Below are 21,953 nucleotides of genomic sequence, written 5' to 3' on the forward strand. Positions count from 1 at the left end.
TCGTGCAGTTTTCTTGTCGTTTTCTTTTCATTATTATGATCTAGGCTTATGTTTAACCGGTACAGCGTACCCCCGCTACGTATTTTGCCGGGAAGTTCCACCGGATCGTACCGCCTTACTTTCACCCCTGCTTTATATAGTAATAGCATAGTAATGATGGATATAATGCTTGTGTGTCAGAGGACTGATAAGTTAATAAGAATATGATCATCACTAGAGCCAATATAGATATGGCTCTGGTAATAACTTGATCCTGGCTGATAAGTTAAGAAGAATATGATCATATTTGATAATACCTGGATTTTTTATTGCATTATATGCATAATAAATTAAACACAAGGTCCCTCCAACAGTGATTGGAGGATGTTAGAGTATTAGTGGAGGTTTGACGCCGTTGTTCTCTCCTTCAGATGGATCGCCTACTCTCACGTGGACTTCTCTGGTGACCAGTATATCCTGGAGAAAGGTTTCTACAGTAACTCTGCTGACTGGGGCTCTTCAGACAACCGCATCTGCTCTGTCCAGCCCATCCTACAGGTGAGTAGGAGCCTGGAGACTCTTTTCTACCGGAGTTGACAGTGGAGAGACGGAAACAGACAGGAAAATGAACTGAGAGAACACCCGCTGCTCCTTCAATGTTGCAATGTTTTGATCGCTTTGTCAGCCTGAGGGGAATATGAAAAGAATGTTTGACATTTTGATGTTTACTCCGTGCACTCAGTTGTCGTGTGTCTGTTTCAGGCTCCGAGTGAAAACCAGGGCAACGTCAGAAGAGAGGTGAGACATCTTGTGCAATCGTATATCCTTCTGCAGTCACGCGATCTCTTTTCACTTGAACTATGTCTACGGTAAATGTGACCGATGGTTTAACGCTTTCTTCCTTCGCTGTCTCTGTCCTCCTCAGGTGATGCTGTACACGGAGCCAGATTTCCAGGGTGAATGCCATCTGTGTGACAAGAACCAGGAGTCCCTCTCTGACAAGCTCATCGCCAAGTCCTTCAGGGTGGTGGGAGGAAGGTGGGACGAGACCAACACACACACACAGAGCTAACATTCTGGCAGTAACCAAAGAGAGGAAAGCATGAAGGAGAATTTAGGAGGTTACACAGGCTTAGTGCACTCTTAGAATTAAAGGTGCTATCTAGAACCAAAAATGGTTATTTGGTTGTCCCCATAGGAGAACCCTTTGAGGATCTCCTTTTTGTTCCAGGTAGAATCCTTTTGGGTTCCATAAAGAACCCTTTCCACAGAGGGTTATACATGATCCCAAAAGAGTTCTACCTGGAACCAAAAAGGGTTCCACCTAGAACTAAAGAGTTCTCCAATGGGGACAGACGCAGAATCCTTTAGTAACCCTTTTTTTCTAAGAGTGTGGAGATTCATCTTGTTGTTGTTGCCCCGGATAAACGCCTCATTCATCTTGTCATGGGCTTGATGAGTAGTTGACAAGTAGAATCCGGTGTGCTTCGTCGGCTGCCACAACAAAAATGTGTACTCTTGGGGGTACTCGATGACCAGAGTTGAGAAACAGTGGGATGGAGGACTTATAAGAGATGAGCCATCACGGAATTATTACTCTGACAAGTTTATTGCCAAGTAAGCTGGTGGGAGGAAGGTGGGACAGAACCAACACATGCATGCAGACACACACACCAAGTGTAGTTGACAAAGGTCTGAGAGGGACAAATGGAGAATTAGGAGCAATGGAAGGATACACAGGCTTAGAGGAGATGTAGAGGATGGTATGGAGTGATGAAGGGCCTAGAGATGATAACTGTACTGATGAGCATGTGGGGTTAGTAAATGGGTTTTAAATGGGTTTTGTGTGCACCTCTGTGTCCCAGTTGGGTGGTGTACGAGGGCCGTGAGTATTCAGGGAACCTGTACATCCTGTCAGAAGGAGACTACCCCAACTTCACCAGCATGGGCTGTCCTCCGAACTGTGTCATACGCTCGCTGAAGACTGTCCCACTGGTAAGAACAATCCTCATATACTTGTCCCACTCGTATATAGACTGGCCTTTTCACCTCCCTCTCACCATCACATTTCACTTTGTCTGTCTGTGTCTCACCATTTTATTTTCAATCACTTAATGAATCAATTTGTTCATCATAGTATTTCGGTATGTTTGGCTTAATGCTCCCAGCCTTCTCTCTCTCCCCCTCCTCTTCCCCATACCATTACTCCTCTCAACCCCATAGCCTGACCCACTGTAACACTGCTCCAGGCTATTCAACCTAATGTAGGTGTATATCGGAGGGGTTGGTGGGGGAGGGGGAAGCAGAAGACATCCCGTGTGGACTAATAAAGTCTATCTTAACACTGTATATCTTAATCCCCTTGTTTCCCCAGGTATTCTCAGTGCCCTCCATCTCTCTGTTTGGTCTGGAGTGTTTGGAGGGCAGGGAGATCACAGTGGACACAGAGGTGGTCAATATGCTGGAGGAGGGCTACAACAACCATCTACTCTCTGTCCGAGTCAACCGAGGCTGGTGAGTGTTGCGCGTGTGTGTATTATTCTGAGTGTTGACATTTTGTGATCTTGTTTAACTCTCTCACCCTATACCTCACTTGCGCTCTTTGCAGCTGGGTCCTGTGTGAGCACAGTAACTACAGGGGGCGCCAGTTCCTATTAGAACCCATTGAAATCACCAACTGGCCCAAGTTCAGTCAGCTTCTCACCATTGGCTCAATGTACCCAGTACTACAGGTTCGTATCCCACTCTACTTCTTTACTTCATTCTGGTTATAATATACACTGTAAGAAACATCCTGACTAAATCACTGCCATTGTGAGTCAGTTGAACATTTTCTACATAGGGGCCTAATTTATTATAAGCCTTATAATAAGACATCATAAAATCTCATGCTTTCTTATACAACGTTATGAATCCCTTACGACACTTCTATTTGCTTTGACATCTGACTGTTTCCATTCCCTGCAGAAGCGGCGCTTCTTCCGCATCAAGAGCAAGGAGCGAGGTCACTTCCTGTCCATCCAGGGCGGCGTGGAGGAAATGAAGTCGGGACGCGTGGTGGTGATCGAGCAGGTGGAGGGCATGAGCGACATCTGGTTCTACCAGGAGGGCCTCATCAAGAACAAGGTATTGCTTTGCAAGGAATAAAGTACAAATGTTCTTTATTCTTATGATCATTTTCTTTCACCTTTACTGAGGAACCCCTGGGACTCCCTCGCGCAACCCCATGGGTTCCCGGATTACAGTTCTGAAGAGCTGCATTTTTGCTGTTTAAAAAATACAAATAAATGTGATTTGATACCATCCTGGCACTTGATTGATACATTTATCAATCACAATTATTGATTGATTGACCATAGAGGGCTCACACCTGTTTGTCCAGGTAAACATTAGTCTCTGATTAAAAGGCAAAGATGAGCACTGGCATACACTGTAGCCCTTGAGGACCGGAGTTTCCCACCCCTGGTCTTAGATTCACATATCCATTGACTGTTGAACAATCTGCTAGTCCTATAGTAATCCAAATAAAAATGGAAGCTTATTGTGTCTTTCTACTAAAACAAAGAGAGTTGACCAGAGTTCTACATTTTCTTATGTCCATCTTTCTCTAGTTGGCTCCTACTATGAGCCTGCAGGTGATGGGGAATGTGGAGGCGGGGGCGAAGGTGGTGCTGTGGTCAGAAGCCCGGCAGCCTGTCCAGACCTGGTCAGCCCAGATGAGAGGCACCATCCCCAGCCTTACCTTCCCTGGTATGGTGTTGGACATCAAGGGTGAGACACTACTGTCATCTTAGGAGGGAAATGATAGGAACTACACCCATGATTTGTGCTTTCATGCAACCCACCCCCCATGTTCTCTAAAACAAATTGGGGCACTGGGGAAATGTTTGGTCTTGTGAGCGGAAATTTGAACCGTGTTAGTATTTTGTGCAACTTCCAGTGCATTTACAGTGAACACTGAGGCTGTACCCTTACAGTTTAAGACAGTAGCCAATAGGCTATTGTGGCTATTTGAGCATAATGTGGGCCTACCAACAAAACCAATGTCTACTTGCATGTGACTTTTAATAACGTTTTTACATTATGAAGGGCTTGACATTAATTCATAATTTTTTACTTGGTCTATAACATTATGGGCCAAACAGGTGACTGTAAATTTCATTGTGTTGTGTTGTGTTGTGTTGTATGATGCAAGAAACCACACAATATAAAAGTCATTCTAATTATTAACATACAGAGAATTAGACAGTGTAGGCTGCCCATTGGCTTATTTGCACAAGCCTGTCTCAAAATACAACACTGCCACTTTTAATTAAGCTTTTTACGTGACTAGCTTTTCAAAGACAGCTTGAACTGTAGCCTACACATTTTGTGCTCTTGTAGGAAGCATTAACTCCCCATTGCTGACCTATACTTATCTATACTGAACAAAATTAGACCTTTTCCGTTCATGATTTAGAGAGTACCCTGACTAAAGCTGAGCAGAATTTACAATAAGAAGCATATTAGACCTGTGTTTCCTTTTCTGCGTGAAAAACACAAACGCGACCCCTTTGGCATATGGTTTACATCATTTTTATCCTCATCCAACTATTCAATCCTTGACCACTTGTGCCCTGTGGATGGGGGCATTGTCATCCTATGGTGGCATAGCCATGGTAGCCAAAATAAATACATGTCTGCAAGAACACAGTGGCCTCCATCATTCTTAAATGGAAGAGGTCTGGAACCACCAAAACTCTTCCTAGGGCTGGCTCGCCCGGCCAAACTGTGCAAACCGGGGAGGAGGGCCTTAGTCAGGAAGGTGACCAAGAACCTGATGGTCACTCTGACAGAGCTCCAGAGTTCCTGTGTGGAGATGGTTGTCCTTCTGGAAGGTTCTCCCATCTCTGCAGCACTCCACCAATCAGGCTTTTATGGTAGAGTGGCCAGACAGAAGCCAGTCCACAGTAAAAGGCACATGACAGCCTGCTTGGAGTTTGCCAAAAGGCACTTAAAGGCCTCTCAGACCATGAGGAAACAAAAACGATTTCATCAATTTTAGAATTAGGCTGTAACATAACAAAATGTGGAAATAGTCAAGGGGTCTGAATACTTCCCCGAATGCACTGAACAAAAATATAAATGCAACATATAAAGTTTTGGTTTCATGAGCTGAAATGAAAGATACCAGAATTTTTCCGAAAGCTCAAAGGCTTATTTCTCTCAAATATTGTGAACAAATTTGTTTACATCCCTGTTGGTGAGCATTTCTACTTTGCCAAGATAATCCATCCACCTGACAGTTGTGGGATATCAAGTAGCTGATTAAACAGCATGATCATTACACAGGTGCACCTGGTGCAGTATTGTCACACAACACAATGCCACAGATGTCTCAAGTTTTGAGGGAGCGGCTTGAGCGGCAGCTTAGAGGGAACATTGATACCCCCGTATTTATGGGATGTGATGGGCACATATATAGGAAGTAAAGGCTACTGATAAGATATAGATGTATTAAATAGGCATTGTTGATTCAAGAAATAATCACATCACTTATTGATAAGCATGCTATAAATTAATGATATAATTGTATCTCTCAGGTGGCAAGCAGTACGACAGAGACCATGTGGTGATTTTACCAGAGAGTGAGGAGAGGCCTTGCCAACAGTGGGAGTTGGAGCTGCTATAACCTTCCAATAACCTTCCCTCAACCCACACCCTTCACCCGCTCCTCCAATACAATACATTGCAATATCACCAAGCCCTCAGAACTCCTGCTCTTCAGTCTGTTGAGATGGACATTAGGAAGCACCACATAATTTATCCTTGTCATCACCAGGCAACTTCAAGATGATCTGAGAACGTCTTCATTGTAGTTAAAGGGATTTTCTTTCATTCCGTGAAAAATCCTACGAGGATGATAATTTTTTGCCTCGACGCGAGGGCCGCAGCATACGAACGACTCGACAATAAACAACCAGCGCCTTTTGAATCAACTGGAGAGGATGGGAAGGATAATGCTCCCCTCCCCCCCTCCTCCTCCTTAAATATGTATATTTGGATTATTCTATTTACAGACATTCAACCCTATCAGATTCTTCCTTGACTTGGATGGTATGACCCGGCTTACCCACACACAGTAGTGGACTTAACCATTCACTTGAACTCACCAATGATTATTGGGAAGGTCCAAGTTACATCTACTAAATGGTACATTATCTGTGGCTATATGCAGTATATTAAAGATGGATTCATAAAGGAAGCCACATCTATGCACATTATTTTCTGAATTGACTTAAGATTTTTTTTGTATTTTGTTTGACTATGCAGTGTACTACGTTTTGGGAAAACATTGGATGGGAAGTGTATTCGTGATGCAGTATAATACATACACAATACATATAATAATGTATGATGCAGTATAATGACCCTGTGGGCTTTTATGCAGTTCTTCTCTAATGCTACAAGTATGTTCATCAAGTTGGTGTTTCTATTCCACTATGGTATTACGCCTGTATTTGCATAGATATTAATCATACATTGCCATTCACTGTCAACATACAGGTTGCTCTATTTGTTATATAACATCAAATGCCTTGCTTCTCTGTGCATTCTTTTATACCAAAAATATGTGAATGGAAATAAACGTGTTTTTAAAATATCAAGTTTAAATATGAAATAAAACATATCAATTGTTGAAGTGTTGTTCATCTGAAATGTGTCTTGTTCTTTCGTAGATCTTCAATTATAGATGCTGTCATGTATTCTGTGTCATCCAGTGCTTTCACATGTTATTATAATACAGAACGGTGAGGGGTGAGCAGTGGTACGGTGTCTGACCGTCATCTAGATTGGCTATCAGGATCCACACAGACGTCATCTAGACTGAGCAAGCTGTCCTGAATACCATGGTGATGTGCGTACAAGATACAGGACTGTTAAGAGCGAGACAAGTCAACTGATAGTATAGTATGTGACCCTACTCTGTACAGAACATACTATGCATAAGTACATACTTGTAGATCCAGGTTAAATGCATCGGATTTATTCGACATCAAATCCTTCACAGAATGGCACATCTCAAGCCTGCATTTATACATACAGTACAATGAACTAAATGGCAATAGAGGTAAGACATAATGATACTGGATACATTTTAAAATGGTGACTTTTATATCCGGCAAGCTAAAGTGGAACAATCGTGCATCATATCCGTCCAACTGATACACACCGAAACGTCCCATTGTTGACAGTGGACACACACAGTAAAACCCACATATCTCATTTCACTCTGCTCCAGGAACAGAGTACAGACAATATCCTAGGCACAAGGTGGACACAGTAAGGAAAAGAGAGTGGAACTTTCCAAGTTCCTCACCAAACCAGGTAAGCATTGTATTTGTAATGGAAACCCAGCTGCCTCTTTGTCTAGTAAATGTACTTATCAGTAATAATGTGTAAATGTATGTATCAGTAATAATGTGTAAATGTATGTATCAGTAATAATGTGTAAATGTATGTATCAGTAATAATGTGTAAATGTATGTATCAGTAATAATGTGTAAATGTATGTATCAGTAATAATGTGTAAATGTATGTATCAGTAATAATGTGTAAATGTATGTATCCGTAATGATGTGCAAATGTATGTATCAGAAATAATATGTAAATGTCATTGTAAATCACCAGCTTGTTTCATGTGGCTGTAAATATGCGTCTCTTTACTTTGGAGCCGCCGCCAACGCACCATCCCCTCTGTGTCGCTCTCTCCCTCTGTCTCCCTCTCTCATTTCAAGTCCAATAATCTTTGACTGAGTCACGTGGAAATACAGAGAGAAGTAGAATGTTGTCTCTCTCGCTCTCTGTAATGTTAAACGGGAGGAACAAGGTCAGAGCTGTTGAATGGATATCTGATCCTAGGGGGTTTCACATGTCCTGGGTGTTGCATGGCTTCTTTGTTGGACTCTGTCCATTCTAAACATGAAGGTTTCAGTCCCTCTTGTTTAAGTTAAGAGGCAACGCCAAGATTCAGGCGCTACAAGTTAAGTTAATAAACATATAGGACAGAAGGGTCAAATCAGATGTTTTCTGTTTTAGTATTGTCCTGAATTCACCTGAAATGTATTTGGGCTTCGTTTTACCTGGATTGTCTTCAGAATTTGATACATGTTCTTTCTTCTTTACAATTCTCTCACAAAGGAGAGTCTTTTGATTCGATTCAGTCAAAACCGGACAATTCGTTTCTGTGTTAAAGGTTGAGGAAAACATTCCTTGCCCTGCACAAAACCTCACCCTCATAAGTGTCCAAAGGCGGCGTTTACCTTTGCAAGAAGGAACTTACCCCGGACACCCGGATAACAGATCTGATTGAATAGGCCAGGGTTTCCCATACTTGGTGCACGTTTTGGTTTTAGCTCTGGCACTACACAGCTGATTCACATAGTCAACTCATCATCAAGCTTGGATCATCTGTGGGTCCTGAGGATGGAGTTTGGGAAGCGCTGGAATAGACTCCTAGATTGTGAGCTGGTTTGGTATGTTGAATGGTGAGGTTAGTTATCTTGTGGCTTATCTTGTAGATTCTTCGATTAAACTCAGCTGTTCATAATGCCATTCATGACACCTTCCTTTACCGCAATCAAAGTATTCCCTGCTTAAAGATACCATATGTATATGAAAACAAACCAGCCCTCCTATTACTGTTATGGACCGTTATTAGTTATCATTTTTATGGTCAACTATGTCAAGTCAAATGTATTTTTAAGGCCCTTTTGACATCAGCAGATGTTCAAGGGTCTCTTGGCCTTAACCAGATAGCCCAGATGTCTCCTCAGCTAGGAATGTTAGACATTTCCTAGTTATCTACGCGAGTTGCCATAGATATCTGACGGACCAATGGCAATGACCTGCGTGTGGGTCCTGAGCTCTCATTGGTTCAAAAATAGGATTTTTGCAAGAGGAATTTGAGTGGAAGAGAAGGAGGCGGGTGCAGTAAGGGAAGTATTGTTGTTGTAAGGGCAGTTTAGCTACTTGCTCACCTTTCGTCCTGACTACTGGTTGTCTTTGTCACAGGTAGGAACTAGTACTATTATTATTTATCTGAGTGTGTATATTAGTGACCATATTGCCAAATTACAAAAATGTGAGTGACTTTAGAGTGGTTTCTGTTTTTTGGGCAGGCATCCTTTATGAATTTCAGACTTTTATGTTGTGGGCTAAGTTCAAGTTTTATTGCCACATACACAAGTATAGTGAAATGCAAGCTCTATCAAACAGTGCAGTAATCAATATCAAAATACTATAACAAATACAAATATATATAAAGAAAAGCCAAGAAATAAGAAAGAGGACATTGGTTACACTTTCTATGAACCACCTGTATATAAGGCATATTTGATGCATTTATAGTGCCTTCTACACTACAAAGCATTTTAGACTTAATAAACCTTAATTACAGGTGGTGATTGTGTAAAACACACTTCTATAAAGGCTATCAATGCATTCAAATGTATTTAACAAATGCATTTCATTTGACTTCTGATGGCTCATGGCTCATGATCAAATCTGAGTTTTCAGCAATGACACGTTCCCTCATTCCTCACATGTCTTCATTCATGCATGAAACAGTGGTGTAGTTGTATTAAATGGTCTCTCTCGCTTCCTCTTTCGTAGGTGAAATTCAGACATGGACATGGAGTACTTGCCCTCCTACGTGAGTGTTAGGAATCTCTGTCCCCTTTGTCTATCCATCTTTCATCTCTTCTTTATCTCTCGACATCTCTGCATCTTAGTTTCGTCACTTTTTCATTCGCCTTACCTGTCCTACCGCCTCTTTTTCCTGCACGATGGTTGACGATTGTACGTTTAGAATTCTTACAATCCTCCATTGTGAAAGGGAAGCGTGTGAAACCTTCAGGATAATGCCCGCCCAGGCAAAATGCACATTTGCCTGTTTCACTCCCCTCTCTCTCCCTCACAGTCCTCATCTTGTCACTGTTTTGCTGAGCTCTCTCTCACTCCCCTTTCTCACTCCCCTTTCTCACCCCCCTTTCTCACTCCCCTTTCTCACCCCCCCACCCTCTCATCTGTCTCCTTGTCCTTCCACTTAACTATTTTCTTCACCCTCTTCCATTTTGTCCCCTTTCCAATGCCTTTTCTCTGTCTTACCCTACCCCTCTATCTGTCTATTTCCCCTATCGTCGCCCTCTATCCTCTCCTCCATTGGCCTTGCCCTTCCTCTCTCACTCATTCTTTCGCTGGTCCTCTCCTAGGAGATGTCCTGGGGTACCTTGGGTACTGTAAGGCCCTTCCTTAACTTCCATGCTAAGAGAGATGCTCTGAACATTCAGACAGCTCTGGAACAGAAAGGTACAGCCTCAGTCATCATAACTCATAATGATTATAAAGTATATGGGCTTCAAGGCTCGTTTTGTTCTACCCTTGGGTATTCAAAAATGATTTGCATTATTTTATTTTAAAAATTCTTAACAAGATCTCCTTTCCGGCCTGATTACAGATGCACCTACTCTGATAAAAATCCTGACCAACCGCAGCAATGCTCAAAGACAAATCATCGCTCAGATCTTCAAAACCATCACCGAGAAGGTAACTAGTAACTACAATACTGGGACATGGTTACCCACTTCAAATCCTAAATTCAGCCATTACAGCTAAAAATTCCGAAATGACCATAGTTCAGACACACTGACTATGTGTTGTCCCCCTGAACCAGGAGCTGTCCTCTGGGCTGAAGAAGGCCCTGTCTGGGGAGTTGGAGAATTTGCTGTTGGCCTTGATGATGACCCCACTGCAGTTTGAGGCCTATCGTCTGAGACAATCCATGGAGGTGAGGGATGGTGGGACAGATGGAGACAGGAGAAAGAGGGTGGAAGGGAGGGATAGAGAGAGAGAGAGAGAGAGAGAGAGAGAGAGACTTTTTAAATAAAACAAATACCTTTATTTGTCCAATAATTTACATCACTTTAGTACACTCTTTACTACACTGTAACAGTAATAAACAGTTCAAACCAAGCCACTCCTCGTCGTCCACTGTACATAGAACCCGACACCTCTACAAGGTCCCCCAGATGGTTCACCACAGTAAGCATTATCCAGTGTCAGCTGAGCTCTGTGATCCTTACATCCCACCCGCTGCATCTCATACTTTCTGGTCTTCAACACTGCCATTTTTAACTGCACCAAAAAATCTAGGACATCCTGCTCTGGCCCACTGTAGCCACCCAGTAAGTCTAGGACATCTTGCTCTGGCCCACTGTAGCCACCCAGTAAGTCTAGGACATCCTACTCTGGCCCACTGTACCAACCCAGTAAGTCTAGGACATCCTGCTCTGGCCCACTGTACCAACCCAGTAAGTCTAGGACATCCTGCTCTGGCCCACTGTACCAACCCAGTAAGTCTAGGACATCCTGCTCTGGCCCACTGAAGCCCACCAGTAAATCTAGGACATCCTGTTCTGCCCCACTGTAGCCACCCAGTAAGTCTAGGACATCCTGCTCTGGCCCACTGAAGCCCACCAGTAAATCTAGGACATCCTGCTCTGGCCCATTGTAGCCCCCCAGTAAGTCTAGGACATCCTGCTCTGGCCCATTGTAGCCCCCCAGTAAGTCTAGGACATCCTGCTCTGCCCCACTGTATCCCCCAGTAAGTCTAGGACATCCTGCTCTGCCCCACTGTAGCCCCCCAGTAAGTCTAGGACATCCTGCTCTGCCCCACTGTGGCCCCCAGTAAGTCTAGGACATCCTGCTCTGGCCCACTGTAGCCCCCAGTAAGTCTAGGACATCCTGCTCTGCCCCACTGTGGCCCCCAGTAAATCTAGGACATCCTGCTCTGGCCCACTGTAGCCACCCAGTAAGTCTAGGACATCCTGCTCTGGACCCACTGAAGTACCAACCCAGTAAGTCTAGGACATCCTGCTCTGGCCCACTGTAGCCACCCAGTAAGTCTAGGACATCCTGCTCTGGCCCACTGTAGCCACCCAGTAAGTCTAGGACATCCTGCTCTGGCCCACTGTAGCCACCCAGTAAGTCTAGGACATCCTGCTCTGGCCCACTGTAGCCACCCAGTAAGTCTAGGACATCCTGCTCTGGCCCACTGTACCAACCCAGTAAGTCTAGGACATCCTGCTCTGCCCCAATGTATCCCCGCAGTAAGTCTAGGACATCCTGCTCTGCCCCACTGTAGCCCCCAGTAAGTCTAGGACATCCTGCTCTGGCCCAGTGTAGCCCCCAGTAAGTCTGGGACATCCTTCTCTGGCCCACTGTAGCCCCCAGTAAGTCTAGGACATCCTGCTCTGGCCCACTGTAGCCCCCAGTAAGTCTAGGACATCCTGCTCTGGCCCACTGTAGCCCCCAGTAAGTCTAGGACATTCTGCTCTGGCCCACTGTAGCCCCCAGTAAGTCTAGGACATCCTGCTCTGCCCCACTGTGGCACCCCAGTAAGTCTAGGACATCCTGCTCTGGCCCACTGTAGCTCCCCAGTAAGTCTAGGACATCCTGCACTGGCCCACTGTAGCCCCCCAGTAAGTCTAGGACATCCTGCTCTGGCCCACTGTAGCCCCCGAGTAAGTCTAGGACATCCTGCACTGGCCCACTGTAGCCTCCGAGTAAGTCTAGGACATCCTGCACTGGCCCACTGTAGCCCCCGAGTAAGTCTAGGACATCCTCCACTGGCCCACTGTGGCCCCCCAGTAAGTCTAGGATATCTTGCTCTGCCCCACTGTATCCCCCCAGTAAGTCTAGGACATCCTGCTCTACCCCACTGTAGCCCCCAGTAAGTCTAGGATATCTTGCTCTGGCCCACGGTGGCCCCCAGTAACTCTAGGACATCTTGCTCTGCCCCACTGTCCCAGTAAGTCTAGGATATCTTGTTCTGGCCCACTGTGGCCCCCAGTAAGTCTAGGACATCCTGCTCTGCCCCACTGTATCCCCCAGTAAGTCTAGGACATCTTGCTCTGCCCCACTGCATCCCCCAGTAAGTCTAGGACATCTTGCTCTGCCCCACTGTATCCCCCAGTAAGTCTAGGACATCCTGCTCTGCCCCACTGTATGCCCCCCCCCCAGTAAGTCTAGGACATCCTGCTCTGGCCCACTGTAGCCCCCCAGTAAGTCTAGGATATCTTGCTCTGGCCCACTGTGGCCCCCAGTAAGTCTAGGATATCTTGCTCTGGCCCACTGTCGCCCCCAAGTAAGTCTAGGACGTCCTGCCCTGGCCCACTGTCGCCCCCAAGTAAGTCTCGGATATCTTGCTCTGGCCCATGTCCCCATAACCAACCCTTCCCTCTTCTCCCAGTTCACCTCAAACAATAGAAAAGCCATGCTAACCTCCTCCACATCTCCCTCCCTCTTGACAAACACTGCCACATCATCAGCATAAGCCAGCACTTAACTGAACCCTACCAACTGTCCCCGGAACTGCCATCCCTTACAGCCTCTCCCTCAGCCTACACAGCAGTGGTTATATAGCTAGACAGTAGAGCTGACTCGAGACTGGACACACCTGTCTAATCCCTCTTCTAACTGGGACTGGCTGGCTCAGCCCACCCCCCACATTTACCATAACTGAAGCCCCAGAGGACAATGATCTAAACCCACTACCCAGGCCAAACGCTTTCATGTTCCTAAACAGATAGGCATGCCACACTTTCAAAAATGTTATCTTCATCAATAGAAATGAGTCCAAGATCCTGATCATACATCCCAGTGAAGTCTGTGAGGGAGGGCAGGTGCATGGAACATTGATCAGACATACTGTAAATGTGCAGATGAGCAACATACAGTAATTGAAATGAGAAAGTGTATTTTTATTATATCCAGGGCATTGGCACAGATGAGGAGGGTTTGCTAGAGATTCTGTGCACCAGGTCACCCAAGGCGCTTGCCAACATCACCTCCACCTACAAGGAGCGTAAGTTACAACACTTCAAGGATATTATAAAAGACACCATTATCTATATCGCTGCAATCCCTTCATAACACCGCAATGGCAGAATTGCTCTTCCATCAATACCATTCTAATGAAGTCATCACCAAAGTATTCAGAGGCCAAATAATGTCCCCATAACTTGTGTGTGTTTAGAGTATAATAAGGATCTGGAGACAGACCTGAAGGGTGAGACCAGTGGGGACTTTGCCAAACTCGTCCTGGCCTTACTCAAGGTAAACCTTTGTCCCTCTCCTCTCCCGGACAGAAATCCTCTTCACTGGAGCCTTGTTATAAGACACCAACATGTTACACTTATTAGAACATCCTCTGAAAGATTGTCTGATAAATGACTAAATTGTACATTTTAACCCTTGTGTAGTCTTATCATTCTGTATACTCCCCTTGTCCTAAGGGTAAAAAAATTAACCCGCCTTCAATAAACCCCTAAAATAAAGCAGCTTAATTGAATTTAACCCCCAAATCTATTTTGCATGAAAAGACAACCGGTCATTCATCACAAACTTTGCGAATACCTGGGTTTTACCTCTCCACAATGCAGAAAGACTGCATTTAATCAGTGGACACCACTTGTTTTTATTACAACACACCTGTCATAATTGTTTTCTTTACTAAAGTAGAGGTTTATTATTATTGCTAAAGGTACTGCATAGGTGTAAACTTTTAACAAGATATAGCACTTGTACAGCATAAGAAAGTAGCAGAAATGTACAGAAAGTAGTTTTGAATGCATTTTATTGAAGGGAAACAATAACAGTCTTGAACTTTTTTGGCAATATAGTGATATATTCTTATATACTGTGCAATGAGGAATTCAACTCCCATTTTTTTAACCATTGCCCCCACCCACAAGGTGTATAAACAACAACAATAAATAAGAATAAAATAATAGATACAAAACAAAAATGTGAAGAACATTAATCAATCAACTCTAATTAGCACATGTAGGACAGTATGCAAGTGTGTGTGCATGGACTTTGCAGATGTATTTCTCACAGTGCAGCACATAGTATTTGTTTTACAGCCCTTCTTTGGGGGACAGAATTGGCATCTCCTCCTCTTGCCTGCCCCAGCCGCAGCCTCAGGTGGATAAGGACAAGATTCAGCCCCCTGAACAGCTTTCACAAGCGCTGCAGAGGATGCTCTGCGGGGGAGGTGCTCCCTTCTTTGAATGTGTGGGGTTATAAGTACCTGTCCCAGCTGCTTCAGGAACACCCTCCACTTGTTCCACTTATCAGGCATCCAGGTAGGGTTGATATTGTTTCATATCATGAAGGCATTGCATGAGGACACATCAATGATATAATGGAAGATGACCACCAGGGGCCAGCGGGCAGTCCTTCAGCTGTAAGTTCCAATCATCTTGTCCAGGTTGTCCACACCTCCTTTGTTGTGGTTGTAGGCCAGGATTATGTCTGGCTTCCTCTTCTCACAATCACTGATCTCAGCCGTTTAGTGCAGTGTGCCCAGGACGACCACATTCTTTTTTCTTTTTAGGGCATTAAGATACTAGAGTGGTGGTGGGGGTGAAGGCAAACTTTGATGAGAAAGCCTCTCTCCCCCTTGTTGCAAGGAGTGCAGGGGGGAGCTCAGGTTTGTTTTTTAGTACTGTGCCAACCATGGTGATCTTCCTCTTCAGGTGCTGCTGGTTGTGTGCGTTTTGTTTTTTGTGTGTTTTTGTGGTGTGCAAATGATTTTATAACTGCTCTAAGACAATCTTTGTACCCTGGTGGTGTACAGCTTTCATGGAAATATGAACAAAGGCAATGTTTCACATTTTTTAATGTTGGGGTCACTCTAGGAAAAGCAATCAAATTTCAAGTTGAAAAATATAATTTTCGGGGTTCTCTCTGCTTTTAAACACAGTGGCTGGTCATTTTTGACCCATAAATCTTCTTAGGGCTGCAATCCCGTTAATGGGATCGATATGACAACAGCCAGTGAAAATGCAGGGCGCCAAATTCAAAACAACAGAAATCTCATAATTAAAATTCCTCAAACATACATGTATCTTATACCGTTTTAAAGGTAATCTTGTTGTTAATCCCACCACAGTTTCCGATTTCAAATAGGCTTTACAGCTAAAGCACCACAAACGATTGTTAGGTCAGAGCCAAGCCACAGAAAAACCCTGCCATTTTTCCAGCTGAAGAGAGGAGTCACAAAAAGCACAAATAGAGATAAAATTAATCACTAACCTTTGATCATCTTCATCAGATGACACTCAAAGGACTTCATGTTACACAATACATGTATGTTTTGTTTGATAAAGTTCATATTTATATTTTAAAAAATCTCAGTATAAATTGGCGCATTACGTTCACAAGTTCCAAAAACATCCGGTGATATTGCAGAGAGCCACATCATTTTACAGAAATACTCATTATAAATGTCAATAAATACAATTGTTAGACATGAACATATAGATATACCTCTCCTTAATGCAACCGCTGTGTCAGATTTCAAAAAAACCTTACGGAAAATCCAAACCATGCAATAATCTGAGACGGCGATCAGAAAATAAATAAAATTATCCGCCATGTTGGAGTCAACAGAAATCAGAAATCACATTATAAATATTCCCTTACTTTTGACGATCTTCATCAGAATGCACTCCCAGGAATCGCAGTTCCACAATAATTGCTTGATTTGTTCAATAATGTTCGATAATATTTATGTCTAAGTAGCTACTTTTGTTAGCGCGCTTAGTACCCAAATCCAAACGCTCGTGCAGGTCCATACGAACGTCGGACGAAAAGTTATATTACAGGTTGAAGAAACTTGTCAAACTAAGTATAGAATCAATCTTTAGGATGTTGTTATCTTAAATCTTCAATAAAGTTCCAACCGGAGAATTCCTATGTCTGTAAAGAAGCCATGGAACGCAGGTCGCTATCATGTGAAATGCGCGTGACCAGGAACTGGCTCTCTGCCAGACCACTGACTCAAAGAGCTCCCATCTGGGCTCTACAACACAGTATAAACTTCATTCAAGTTTCTAAAGACGGTTGACATCTAATGGAAGCCCTAGGAAGAGCAACTTTGTCCATATCCCACTGTGTATTCAATAGGGGCTGTGTTGAAAATCGACCAACCTCAGATTTCCCACTTCCTGTTTGGATTTCTTCTCAGGTTTTTGCCTGCCATATGAGTTCTGTTATACTCGCAGACATCATTCAAACTGTTTTAGAAACGTCAGAATGTTTTCTATTCAATACTAATAATACTATGCATATACGATGTATTAGCAACTGGGACTGAGGAGCAGGCCGTTTACTCTGGGCACCTTTCATCCAAGCTACTCAATACTGCCCCTGCAGCCATAAGAAGTTAAGACAACACAAAGGTTAAATAGGCAAATAATAGAATTAAAAATGTTTAAAAATACTGATCTTGATCCCACTCTCTTCCTCTCTATTCCTCTACTGCTTCACACTCAATAGAAGAAAAAGATAGTAGGAATGGTGCAAAGAGACACAGAGGTACGTACAGTGTGTAAAGCACGAGTGTACTACACCATGTATTTTTGAGTGGTGTGTGTGTGTGTGTTTAATCGTATGTGCTTGTGACTGAGCAGGCTCTCGCTGAAGCTATCAATCAGGCGAAGGCAGATCCTGGACCATGGATCACCATTCTGACTACCAGAGACTCTGAACATCTTAATAAAGGTGTGTGTGTGTGTGTGTGTGTGTGTGTGTGTGTGTGTGTGTGTGTGTGGTTTTACTGTGTATGCATGTGTGTGGGCCTTTTTTAGATTGAACTTTATGTAACAGTGTTGTGTTGTGCGTGCAGTGTTCGTCAATTTGGAGAGTGAGAAGCAAGAGACAGTGGATAAAGCAATAGAGAAAGCATTCAGTGGAGATGTGAGACTTGGGCTGAAAACATTGGGTAAAACACTGGAATGTGTGTGGGTGTGCATCCCTGTGTGTGTGTGTGTGTGTGTGTGTGTGTGTGTGTGTGTGTGTGTGTGTGTGTGTGTGTGTGTGTGTGTGTGTGTGTGTGTGTGTGTGTGTGTGTGTGTGTGTGTGTGTGTGTGTGTGTGTCATGTGTTTCATGTGTACATCTATCTTACATCATATGCTTACATCATTACTAATGAAATGGATGTCTGGTGAAAACGTGCCCACAAGCAGCAGAGCACAGAGTGCACTGTACATACAGTAGAGGTATGTGACTATGTGCAGGGACTCACACACAAAGGATCACTAACCTTTCTCTCTGATAACAGTACGTTGCATACAGAGCCCAAACCTCTACCTGGCTCAGAGACTGGAGACCATGAAGGTAAACGTGTTCCCGAACACATGAGTCCGTCTGTCCATCCGTCTTGTCTGTCTTTGGGGGTGTTTGGTTGGTTAAACTCTGTTTGTGCCCTCCAGGCAGCCATAGTCCAGGGGGTGATGGTGTCCCACAGTGAGGAGGATCTGCTGTGTGTGAGAGTGGCTTATCTCAGACAGACGGGCACCTCACTCTATACAGCCCTACAGGTCAGGCACACACATACGTACGCATGGACACACACACACACACACCCATATACAATCATATGTACACTGTATGTGTACCCAGTGGTGTAGTGGGGTCTACAGGCAGGTATACCCACTTTTTTTAAATGGGCATTGCCTATACTCACGTCAGCATCCCCACTGATGCGAATCAAAGTATTGTAGTAGAGGTATACGCCGTATCATATATTATATTATGGGAGACAATTTTAGTGCTCATCAATGCATTCTCTACCAGAACATTGGTTGGCCCTCTTTGATGTCACATAGGTTAATACATTGCTGTGTTTTCCCACTGTACCTAACAGCAATACTAAACTTTAGACATCTGAGTTACCACCCCCGGTCTCGGGGATGGTTAACTCTGGAAATCTATTTGGTCCCTTCTGAGTTAAATCAGCTTTTAGTTTTCTTGCACCTTATTTGTGGAACAATCTTCAAATGTTCTTAAATTTGAGGTTCTGGTGCCTAGAGGGCATTTCAGAAAGCTAATTGAGGATGTTATTACTGATGAATGTGTTACTTTTTTTATGGACACTTTTTCTTCTTCCTGCTTGCATTTTGTATTTTGTATTTTGATGTGTGTATTTTGTGTTTTGATGTGTGTATTTTGTGTAATTCAGGACTCATCTGTGAAAGAGATCTTGGTTTCAATATGACTCCCTGATAAAGTAAAGGTTCAATCAAAAAATATATTATGTAGAACAATAGAAAAATCATGCATAAAGTAGCCTACACAAATGCAGCTCTCAAACCCTTCTTCTCCGTTTTACATCACCCACTATTGACTTCATGTGAACTACAGATGTAGGAGCTTACTTTTTGATTTGATTTGATCACTCATTTGATGTTTTAAAAAGGCTTCTAAAGTTTTGAAATACCATTTTGGAAATTCAGAACCCTACAAAAATAACCATTAATTATAATCCACATAATAATTCACATTTCCTGTCGCTGCAGGATTATTTTCCTGCTGAAGAAAACTAGCTCCAATTAAGATCCTACATCTGTACAATCCCGACGCTGTGTACTACGTTTGGAAACGTCAATAATCATTGCTTTCAAACCGTTTTTTAAAAAACATATGCTGATATGCCTCTTATCTTTCATATCAGAGAGAAATATGATTTCAAATTTTAAAAAAGATTCACTTACTGTAGCAGTTTGCCACAGAGCCACATGGCTGCTGTGCCTCCAGCCGAAGAACGACGCTTCAGCTCAATTTCCTCCCCAGTTGCACTCCCTTTTCTGACGCAAACTTCTCCAATGACGTCATCACGCTAGAGCAGGACTGTCCATCCGTGTTCCTGGAGAGCTACTGTCCTGTAGGTTTTCACTCCATCCCTCATCTAGATTACCTGATTCTAATAATTAGCTGGTTGAGAAGCTGAATCAGGTTAGTTACAACTGGGGTTGGAGTGAAAACCTACAGGAGGGTAGTTCTCCAGGAACAGGGATGGACAGCCCTGCGCTAGAACATCCTAGCATCCCTATTGCATCCCAGAGCAAATCTAAACAGACATTGTCATTTATTATAGGTTATATTAACTAGGTCTTTTATTTAGTTTTCCTCATAACATATTTGATCATTTCTGTTTATTTATACTTGTCTTCATTTCTTGTTATGTATGTATTTTTGTGTTCTTTAATGTCTTCCTCAACTAATTGCTGCACCTGGTCGTTCATCAGAGCCTTCTGTGTTGTTCTCCAGGAGGAGGCTAGTAAATAATTCCACAAAATCACAGTCGATTGTAATGCAATCATCAGGCAGTGAAGTGTAGATGGAAAGTGTGTCAAGTAATATGGAACTGATTTTTATTTCCTTAAGATACATCTGAAATATGTTCAGGTTAATGGCAAAGAGAAATGTTGTTGTCATAAATCATGTCTGATATACGCTACCGTTCAAAAGTTTGGAGTCACTTAGAAATGTCCTTGTTTTTGAAAGAAAAGCATTAGAATTAGAAATTAGAATAATTAGAAAGTAAGTCCAATATGGTCATATATAGTTTGAAAATAGAAGGATGGAGTAATTATGACTTTGTGGCTGTGTTAACTAGTGATGACCGTGCAAGGATGGCCTACCAGTCTCTTAACATCCAATTTGTGAGAGTGAAAACCTGAAAGAAATATAGGACAAAGTATATTTTTTCTCACACAGGTTGCCTTTCCTTCACCGGGCTGGCCATTTGGGAAATTTTGAGCAGAATTAGAGTATGCCCACTTCTCCAGGCACCACCACACCACTGTGTGTACCCACCCACCAGATGTAATGCACATTTAGACTCCCACATGTACACACACTTATCTGCATGCCAGTAGCACACCTGTTTGAGGAATGAAAAACAAAATCTATGTATTTATTTCCTGTAACAAATGCAGTAGAAAGGCATGTCAATGAAAGTACCTATTTACAGTATCTCAACCAAGCAGCACAATCTTTCAATAAAACTAATTACATTTTTTTTTTTAATGTTCCAATGTTTTTCAACAGAAACAATTCAAAGGAGATCACCTACAAGCACTGCTGGCTATCTGCCGATCTGAAGACTAAAGGAATGAGTTTTGTGTACAATTTCACATTAGCTCAGCCTACACATTACTATTCACATTTGTGTATTTACAGTAGACAGATGTAGGATCTTAATTTGAGCCAGTTTGCTACAGCAGGAAAACAATCCTGCATCAACTGGATATGTGAATTGTTATGTAGATTATAATTAATACCAAATATTGGAGCGGTTGATACATTTTCTTAAGGAAAAATCAAGTCTGAAATCAAGTGAAAATTACAAACTTCAGAAGTCTTTTTAAACATTACATTCCCTGCATTGCAGGAAAGTTCTCCTTCAACACGGGGATCAAATTAAGATCCTACATCTGTATTGCTCTATGTCTCATTCCTGCATGGTAATACAAGAAAATCAACCTTTGTCCTATTGCTAATGCTCATAATGCCTAATGTTACAGTAAAGTCACACCTTCAACTCAATTACTTGAAGTGTACTTTAATTTGAAGTGTACTTCCATACATACTTTTATGAAAATTGGATTACAATCAAGTATATTTTCTACAACGTTCATTCCTTCTAACCAGTGTATTTAAAAAACAAGCAGACAAAAATAAGTCTAAAAGGGCAGTGGAGGCAAGTTCCTAAAACCAGAAACAAATATCTGCGCAAAGAATTTGACCCTTTGGTGACTGTTTACAACAAATTTAAGTTTAAGAACAACTTGCTTCTCTCCTAATATGTCCATATGCAAAGTTTAACCTCTAACATGAAACGTCAATGACTGGTGTTCCAGTAGAGAAAAATCCATACTTCCAGATACATATTTGCTTTGCTCATTAGCTTTGGTTTCATTCATAGCAGTGGTTGTAGTAGGAGCAGGAGCAGCAGCTGTAGTAGGAGCAGGAGCAGTGGTTGTAGTAGGAGCAGGAGCAGCGGCTGTAGTAGGAGCAGGAGCAGTGGTTGTAGTAGGAGCAGGAGCAGCAGCTGTAGTAGGAGCAGGAGCAGTGGTTGTAG

General features: G+C 42.9%; 2 protein-coding genes across 6 annotated transcripts in view; both read left to right on the top strand.

Annotated features, from left to right (window-relative positions):
* Positions 1-6,666, top strand: part of LOC112242487 — a 68,029-nt gene extending 61,363 nt beyond the window's left edge. Inside the window, exons 14-22 of the mRNA XM_042295711.1 lie at positions 411-537; positions 742-777; positions 905-1,017; positions 1,845-1,974; positions 2,354-2,493; positions 2,588-2,711; positions 2,947-3,105; positions 3,591-3,750; positions 5,562-6,666. Of these exons, the coding sequence (XP_042151645.1) occupies positions 411-537; positions 742-777; positions 905-1,017; positions 1,845-1,974; positions 2,354-2,493; positions 2,588-2,711; positions 2,947-3,105; positions 3,591-3,750; positions 5,562-5,650 (1,078 nt within the window). The 3' untranslated portion in view covers positions 5,651-6,666. The remainder of the gene's footprint in view (positions 1-410; positions 538-741; positions 778-904; positions 1,018-1,844; positions 1,975-2,353; positions 2,494-2,587; positions 2,712-2,946; positions 3,106-3,590; positions 3,751-5,561) is intronic.
* Positions 6,667-7,261: 595 nt separating this feature from the next.
* anxa14 (annexin A14) lies at positions 7,262-21,418 on the top strand. 5 transcript variants are annotated; one of them, XR_006078618.1, is made up of 14 exons: positions 7,262-7,347; positions 9,634-9,673; positions 10,233-10,329; positions 10,478-10,566; positions 10,694-10,807; positions 13,795-13,885; positions 14,057-14,136; positions 17,365-17,403; positions 17,499-17,589; positions 17,714-17,809; positions 18,150-18,205; positions 18,301-18,408; positions 20,588-20,695; positions 20,921-21,418. XR_006078618.1 is itself a non-coding variant. In XM_042295714.1 (14 exons), exons 2-13 carry the CDS (start codon positions 9,647-9,649, stop codon positions 20,627-20,629), a joined length of 930 nt encoding a protein of 309 aa, XP_042151648.1. In that variant the 5' UTR covers positions 7,262-7,347; positions 9,634-9,646; the 3' UTR covers positions 20,630-20,674; positions 20,921-21,418. The 5 variants fall into 5 exon arrangements, 4 of the variants coding, with proteins under 4 accessions (XP_042151648.1, XP_042151646.1, XP_042151649.1 ...); XM_042295714.1 differs by having other exon boundaries at positions 20,588-20,674; XM_042295712.1 differs by lacking the exon at positions 20,588-20,695.
* Positions 21,419-21,953: the final 535 nt, after the last annotated feature.

Source organism: Oncorhynchus tshawytscha, linkage group LG13 (assembly GCF_018296145.1).
Source record: "Oncorhynchus tshawytscha isolate Ot180627B linkage group LG13, Otsh_v2.0, whole genome shotgun sequence".
Lineage (NCBI taxonomy): Eukaryota > Metazoa > Chordata > Actinopteri > Salmoniformes > Salmonidae > Oncorhynchus > Oncorhynchus tshawytscha.

Excerpts from the sequence above, each read along its gene's own strand:
- anxa14 (XM_042295712.1), top strand. The coding sequence starts at position 9,647 with ATGGACATGGAGTACTTGCCCTCCTAC. Across the intron at positions 17,404-17,498 it reads TGGTGCAAAGAGACACAGAG|GCTCTCGCTGAAGCTATCAA; the intron begins GTACGTACAGTG and ends GTGACTGAGCAG. Across the intron at positions 17,810-18,149 it reads ACTTGGGCTGAAAACATTGG|TACGTTGCATACAGAGCCCA; the intron begins GTAAAACACTGG and ends CTCTGATAACAG.